Raw genomic sequence first — 8,476 nt, forward strand, 5'->3', positions numbered from 1 at the left:
AAAATATCAACATTGAAATAAATAAATATATTGTAAATCAGTTTGTCATTATTAATTAACCAAATCAACCCGATATGAACTATCAACAAATTACAATATATAGACAATACATAACGTATCACTGAATAAAATACTGGGTTCGTAGCCCGGAACCAGCTCTCACCCAGAGCGTGTTTAACGACTCAATGGGTATGTGTATAGTCACTACACAGACTTCTCTCTCACTAACTACTAACCCACTGTCCTAGACAAACAGCCCAAATAGGTATATGTGCCCAGGACAGCGTACTTAAACCTTCACTGGATATAAACACAAAAATTAGTTGAAATTAATTAATGAACTTGTCACAATCGGCTATTCTCGTATATGAAACACTCGTATCGTGTGTCACTCAGCCAATGAAAATACACGAAAGTTAACAAACGTTTGTTTTGTTTAACGACACCACTAGGGCACATTGATTTATTAATCATCGGCTATTGGATGTGAACCATTTGGTAATTGTGATATAAAATCTTGGAGGAAAACCGCTACATTGTTCCATTATTTGCACCATCCCACAGAGAGAATAGCACATACCAAAGGATTTAATATGCCATTCTTTATGTACTGGCAACAACGAGAAATAGCCCAATTGGACCACTTACGAGGATCAATCCTAAACCGACCGCGCATCAGTCGAGTTTTACCACTGGGTTACGTCCCGCCCTTAACATGAATCAAACACCAGGGCCCGTGCTTATAAAACTTAAAGTCTAGACTTTAATAATGTCCAGACTTTAACGTAATGCTATTTGAATGGCGTTGCCATGACGTTGAAGTCTGAACTTTATTAAAGTCTAGACTTTAAGGTTTATAAGCACGAGGCCTGGTCCCGTGACTGAGTTGAGATTCAAGACTCTAATCTTAGAGCGAGACTTTAATTTCATGGCAGCACCATACAAATTGTATGCGTGTGACGTCATTAGAGATTGCGTATAGACTCTAAATGTTTTAGGAGCACGTGCCCTGGTGAATGTGAAAAGTTGTTTGTTTTCTTAATTAACATATACAGTTTTAAAGGTGCAGTTCCTGGTTTCAGATCGTGAAAATGGACACTAAGCTTGGTCAATCTACAAACCTGTAACACATCTGGATGAACTTATAACAGAGTTAAACTAAAGTATGTGGTGTTTAAATGGGGAAAATACGGTCTAAAAATAGACTATTGGTTCGATAACTGTTACTTGTCAGAGGTACGTGCGGGGGAGGGGGGGGGGTGTTATTTTGAATTATTTTTTATTTCGAGGTATTACAAAAATCAGAATAACCAGAAACACTTCGGATGTATGAAAATGGATGTTCTAAACAATAAATTGTAAGTAACTTCTAATTTGAACTATCCAAAATATATCGGATTGTTCAAAAACTAGCGCCTCTCGCTTTGTTTTGCTGTGTTTTTCTACTCAGATTACTTGTGTTACTGAGACTGTTTTCAATGTCTGATTGCCTTGTTTCAACGTTTCAATGATGTTTCCTGAATATGGGTTCTTTTCTCGGAAAACAAAAGGGAAAATGCTGTATAGCTGCGTACAGGGAATGATCTTTTGTTTAGAACGATGCATTTTTACATTATACTTATGCGAGAAATCCGACGAATAACACTCGTGAAATCCGTATAAACGATGGACAATGTCCTCCATTTTATAGGGAACAGCAGCGTAAAGATTTTCGAAGGGACGTAACTTCAGCGGGAATATCTCATCTTTCCGATTGGCTAATTCTGTTTTGATGGCTGATGTCAGAGCCCATACATAAGTCGAATCTTCGGTGAAGAAGAAGATGTCAATGAACGGCCACTTAAACGTTTTGTCTGAAACGGGTGCCATAGCCTTCTGGAAGAACTTCCACTGAACTTCACTATCAGCGAGCAATTCGTACCCTTCAACACGTGACAGCACGTTTTTAATTTTCCTCCAATCAGAACCATTCATGACAACGTCGACGTCATCGTCCCATGGAATAAATCCATGGTGACGGTAAGCCCCGAGAAGAGAGCCGCTCCACAGGAAGTACGTCAGACGCGACTGATCACAGACCCGCACAAACGTTTCCAAGGTAACCATATAATTTTCCCGATCTTCTGCCGACATGGAGGGCATAAAATGGGTAAGAACTGGATCATGTTGGTACTTCTTTTGATCCACCAAACGCCACATCTGCAGTGCATGGGTACCGACAAGTCGTTTATTAATCTGTATTCGAATCGTCGTATTGTTGTTGTCTTCATTAACGAATGTGGTGTTCACTGGAAATTTCTGTTTGTCTAGCACTATCCTGGCGAGATAGTACGCGTCTGTGTATTGTAGTTGTCCTGGGAGCAGTCGCCTCATCATCTGTAGCGTTCCCAAGCAGCACAGTAGCACTGCCGACAGCGCTAGCATCATTATGACCTTTCTGTTGTAAACTTTCATGATGCCACTGAGATTCCTGGAATGTATCAGCGGTTTTTTATTGTTGTTGTTTTTGGGGTTTTTTTGTGGTATCGTTATGCAGTCATATATTGCAAAAAGTTGGGTTTTGTTTTGTTTTTGTTGTTGTTGTTTTTTTGTGTTTTTTGTTGTTATTGCTTCTTCTTTTCTTTTTTTTTTTGGGGGGGGAGTCCAGTTCTAATGGTACAGTCTTTGTGATATCTTGTCACAGCATGCACACTTCATTAACTGCTGAAATAATAATAATAATAATAATAATAATAGCGATAACGATGATGATGATTTAATGATAATGATAATGATGACAATTATGATGATGATGATAATGATACAATGATAATAATAATGATACTGATGATGATGATTATAATAATAATGATAATGATGATAATGATACAGTGATAATGATAATGATGATAATGATAATAGTGATGATCTAATGATCGATTATAATCGAAAATTGATCGGTTTTGTCTCTTACGATGTGATGACCGATTGTAATGAAACTACATAATCGATTGAATGGGAAAATGATAACTGTAATTGTACCTCCAGTTTAGATGATGGAATTGAGTTAAAACTATTGGATTCGTGGTTGTTTTCTTGTGTACATAAAGAAAAGAAAAGAAATATAAATTGCTTATTGAAGGTAAGATTAGAGATTTGTAGCTTCTATCTTCTTATGTTGATCGATTGATGCAAATCGATTATAACCCATGATGAAATTCCAATCGATTCCCAACACTATAAAATAATAATGGTGGTGATGATGGTGGTGATGATGATGATGATGATGCTGAAGAAGGTGATGCTGCTGCTGCTACTGATGATGATGATGATGATATAATATGATATAATAATAATTTTAATATGGTATTGTTAAGATAGGTATTTTGTAATAAACAGTGGAGTAGTAACGAATTATATATTTTAATGTTACCTAGACAACCGAGTATAGGATATCGCAGAATGACGTGCAACAATAAGACAATTAGTGTGGATGCTCTATTCTAAATCCTGGAATCGATCGTCGTCGGTAGGCTCATTTGGGTATGTGCTATCCTGTCTGTGGTATGTTCTATCCTGTCTGTGGGACTTATAACTAGGCCAGTGTGGAAAAAAAAAACATTAAATGAAAATCTTTTTAAACAACTTGTACTGGAATGGTAACAACCACATTCTGACTTCTTACGAATTACGATCGTCCCCGTCGGTGGACTCACTGGGCTATTTCCCGTTTCACCCAGTACACCACGACTGGTATATATATCCACGGCCGAGGTATGTGCTATCCTGTCTGTGGGATAGTGCATATAAAAGATCCCTTGCTACTAATGGAAAAAATGTAGCGGGTTTCCTCTCTAAAACTATATGTCAAAATTACCAAATGTTTGACATCCAATAGCTGATTATTAATAAATCAATGTGTTCTTGTGGTGTCGTTAACCAAAGAAACTTTTTCTTAAAAATTACGAATTAGGTTTAGGGCATTTGAAATAATATTTGTGATAAAACTATAGACTCAAGATTTTATTTCAGACCAAATTAAAATATGTATGTTTGAGTGTGCCAAACACTATTTTACGTTTTGTTTGAAGGTGTGTGTGTATGTGTGTGTGTGGCGGTGGTGGTGGTGATGTGTGTGTGTATGTATGTGTGTGTGTGTTATTTTATTTTCATCTTGCTGCCTACCCCCCCCCCCCCCACGCCCGTTTCCGACCCATATCTAGAAAATTATTTACACTTGCAGTTATAAAGATGCGCGCACTTCGATGTGTCGTTCCGCATATTAACCAAAATGTGCTAGTGATAAGTCAAGGGCGGACCCGGAAAGTATTTAAGGGAGGGAACCAAGGGGTAAAAGGACATATGTACCAACCTCCTGAAAATAACAGTTCAATAAAAATAAAAAATAAAATAAAAATGTAAACAAGTGACTCAAAAACTAAAATATTTTTCTCCACTTACCTCAATGTGCTATACTTGATTACTAAGTAAAATAATTGTTTTGTTTGTTTGTTTGTTGGGTTTTTGTTTTGTTTTTTACAAGTTTCATCAAATTTTACTACTAATTAAAATTACTATGATGTTATCGCCAGGTATCCACGAAATGTATCCACAAATTTTTGTTTCTCACGTCAAAACTTCAAGATAAATTTATCGGAGGAAAGTCACAAGGAAATATAATTGATAATGTTACTGACTACTATATTTAGAAGGTAGTACGTTGTGACACAGATCTATTAATTACACTTTGTACCCAAAACAAAACGCAGCTTAACTTTGGACCGACGATACTGATAGTAAGTAAACATAAAGTCGGGTCAAGTGACCGAGAGTCGGACTCCTTAGTTTCATAGTGGCGGGACGTAGCCCAGTTATAACGCGTTCGCTTGATGCGCGGTCGGTCTGGGATCGATCCCCGTCGGTGGACCCATTGGGCTATTTCTCGTTCCAGCCAGTGTTCTACAACTGGTGTAACAAAGGCTGTGGTATGTACTATCCTGTCTGTGAGATGGTGCATATAAAAGATCCCTTGCTACTAATCGAAAAAGAGTAGTCCATGAAGTGGCGACAGCTGGTTTACTCTCTCAATATCTGTGTGGTCCTTAACCATATGCCTGACGCCATATAACCGTAAATAAAATGTGTTGAGTGCGTCGTTAAATAAAACATTTCCTTCCTTAGCGTACGAGACAGGGGGAGGGGAGGGGTGAGATGAGGGAGGACAGTGGAGGGGGTTTCAACTGTCCCCCTAGTGCTGGAGCAAAACCTCAAATTCGGGAAAACGTTATACAGATATTCGAGCAAAATGTTCTAATCTGAGACCTTTTTACCATGTATTTCTATCATACTACCTTCACAATTAGTAGTAATACATAATGATTCGTTTGCAACCGTATATAGCTGTTTGTTAGCGAGGCCAAACAAAATAATTCGCTTGTCTCTGGTGAATGAATGAATGAATGAACAAATGTTTAATGACACCCCAGCACGAAAATACATCGGCTATTGGGTGTTAAACTATGGTAAAGGTCAAACTTATTGATGGTCAACATCAATATAAAAATTCAACAGTTACAACAACAAACAAAAAAACACAGTGTAAAGAACTGTGCAATTTTTTTTACAAATATCACAGATACGTAAAATTAAAATTTAGAATAAATGTGTGTATCATGTAAAACTTGTAGTAAATGATTCCATCACATTTCGTTGTCCAAATATATATTTTCTAATGTCTTTAAGATGAGCACACTCCACCAAAATATGGTGTACCGTCTTCAAGATAAACGAATGAGTCAAGTATGTATGACCGATGCGGGCACGACACAAAACTATTTCATTCTTCCTGCACTGCCTATAGGAGGACTGCCACTCTCGCAAGTATGGCTTGATAGCATGAAGCTTGCTCGCAACCGCACCGTCCCAATCATGTTGCCAAGTCAAAAAGATACATTGGTTGATACTATGTTTAAAATCAGTATACGGCACGCCAACCCTGGCATGAGGCAAATCTAAAGCAGACTTGGCAGCAGAATCTACCTTTTCCTTACCCCTGATGTCAACATGGCTGGGCACCCAAAAAAATATAATATCTTTATTGGCAATGTATAAAAAGACACACTTTCGTATCACCATCCCAATTAAGGGATGGTTCAGCTTCATATTTCTTAAATCTTGGAGACACGAAAGTGAGTCGGTAAAAATAATAAATGTGGATGCAATAGAATCTTTTATTTCTTCTAAGGCTTTAATGACTGCCCAAACTTCAGCACTAAATATTGATGCTGAGTCAAGCAGTCTCATGGAAATGTTAGTGTCTGATGGAAACACTTTAGCGCAAGCCACAGACGTCCCATCCAATGATCTGTCTATATAAACTTGAATGTAATCACGGTACCTGTCTTGAATTTCCATGAAAAATTGTTTGTACACAACAGCATCTGTACGATCTTTCTTCAAATGCGCAAGATGAAACACAGTTTTAGGTAGTGTAATACACCAAGGTGGTAAAACAAAATATGAAGGAGTTTCCAGTGTCAGTTAAATCAATGTTGGAAATCGACAAAAAAACGCTGAATGCGAAGACCAACTGTACGAATAGCATTTGATCTTGCATCAAACAACTTCATGTATTTGTTATCAAACATCGCATTATGTGTAGGATGTTTCAGTAATGATTTAATCTTGATGGCGTACTGTAGAGAAAGCTTTGCACGCCTAACACCCAAACAAGGTTCGTGTGCATCAACGTACAAGCTCTCTACAGGAGATGTTCTAAATGCACCAAGACAAAGCCTACGTCCCTGGTTGTGTATAGGATCTAGCATCTGCAAGTAAGACTTGCGTGCCGACCCATACACAATGCATCCATAGTCAAGTGTGGATCTAACTAAAGATCGATACAATCGGAGCATAACCTTGTGGTCTGCTGTGTAAACTGTGGGTTGTACAGCTACCCCCCCCCCCCCCCCCCCGTTTAGGAAAATATAGAGAGTACCAAGGCAAAGGAGGGGCACCATGGCCATTGAGGATGGACCAAGTCAGACGAGGAAGACATAAAGAAAACCTAAAGATACCCTCCTTTGTTGTGCAATCCATGATTAAAAAAAAAAAAAACGCATTGCCGCATCAATTCTGGAACTTTGGTCTGACGAGAGACCAACTTTCTTTTTCGGCCTAATACTAAGATGAATAATTGTTGTTATCCAGATTCGGGAAAAAATGGGAGCCCGTACGTCTATGCCTATTCCCCTAGGTTCACCAAGAAGGCTATGAGTAGTCTGTAGTATGGCCTGGTATTGTGTTCTACATGATCTATTCCCCTAGGTTCACCAAGAAGGCTATGAGTAGTCTGTAGTATGGCCTGGTATTGTGTTCTACATGATATATTCCCCTAGGTTCACCAAGAAGGCTATGAGTAGTCTGTAGTATGGCCTGGTATTGTGTTCTACATGATCTATTCCCCTAGGTTCACCAAGAAGGCTATGAGTAGTCTGTAGTATGGCCTGGTATTGTGTTCTACATGATCTATTCCCCTAGGTTCACCAAGAAGGCTATGAGTAGTCTGTAGTATGGCCTGGTATTGTGTTCTACATGATATATTCCCCTAGGTTCACCAAGAAGGCTATGAGTAGTCTGTAGTATGGCTTGGTATTATGTTCTACATGTTCTATTCCCCTAGGTTCACCAAGAAGGCTATGAGTAGTCTGTAGTATGGCCTGGTATTGTGTTCTACATGATCTACGTATAATTACTACACGTGTGCTCCATTGGTTGTTTTTGTTTTATAGTATATAAGCCTATGTTTTAACAAATTGCGATTTCTAGTATTGCCATATGATTTTGTTTGTTCATGTATTAATGGACCACAATGCGAAGCACAACTCATTTATACTGTTCATGTCAGGGCTTTACGTACACATTCAGAGCAAGTTGTTGTAGCGCACGCCTGTCCTGGGCACAAGAGCCGGCCTCGGCCGGCTCCTCCGTCCAGGACAGGAAAGGTGGGGGTGGGAAGGAGGAGGGACCACCAGAAGCTCGACAGTGGTCGGTTACAGGCGGGGGGGGGGGGGCAGGAGGAGGAGGAGGGGGGGGGGTAATGGTTCTTCCATGAACGTGAAAACTGCACTTTTTCGGTAAACAAATAAAAACAGAATGCTATTACCGGAACTACTTTTTATCAATTACGTCAACAACAGAATCCCCGAGAATTCCATAGCTTCTATTTTTATCCCAATATCGTCTGCTCTGTGAGTGACAGTGACAAACTGACAGACGACAATCACAGACCTACACCGCACACAGTCTGCGAGCCACCTGTGGTGACCTTTAGACCACCGGCCAGATTACTTTACACTGCAATTCAGGCTTTAAACAACTCCGGTTTGAACTGAGACACATAATGTATATAACAGGCCACAAAAACGAAGCTTCTATTACAAGTTATAGCAGAGAATGCTCAACAAGTCAAAAGAGAGACATGAGCGCAGCCCTGTCA

General features: G+C 39.1%; 1 protein-coding gene across 1 annotated transcript; it reads right to left on the reverse strand.

Annotated features, from left to right (window-relative positions):
* Positions 1-1,446: 1,446 nt before the first annotated feature.
* Positions 1,447-2,427, reverse strand: LOC121383483. The gene has a single exon (XM_041513555.1). The coding sequence runs from the start codon at positions 2,425-2,427 to the stop codon at positions 1,447-1,449; it is 981 nt and encodes a 326-aa protein (XP_041369489.1).
* Between the last annotated feature and the right edge of the window lie 6,049 nt (positions 2,428-8,476).

The sequence above is a fragment of the Gigantopelta aegis genome, chromosome 10, assembly GCF_016097555.1.
Source record: "Gigantopelta aegis isolate Gae_Host chromosome 10, Gae_host_genome, whole genome shotgun sequence".
Taxonomy (NCBI): Eukaryota; Metazoa; Mollusca; class Gastropoda; order Neomphalida; family Peltospiridae; genus Gigantopelta; species Gigantopelta aegis.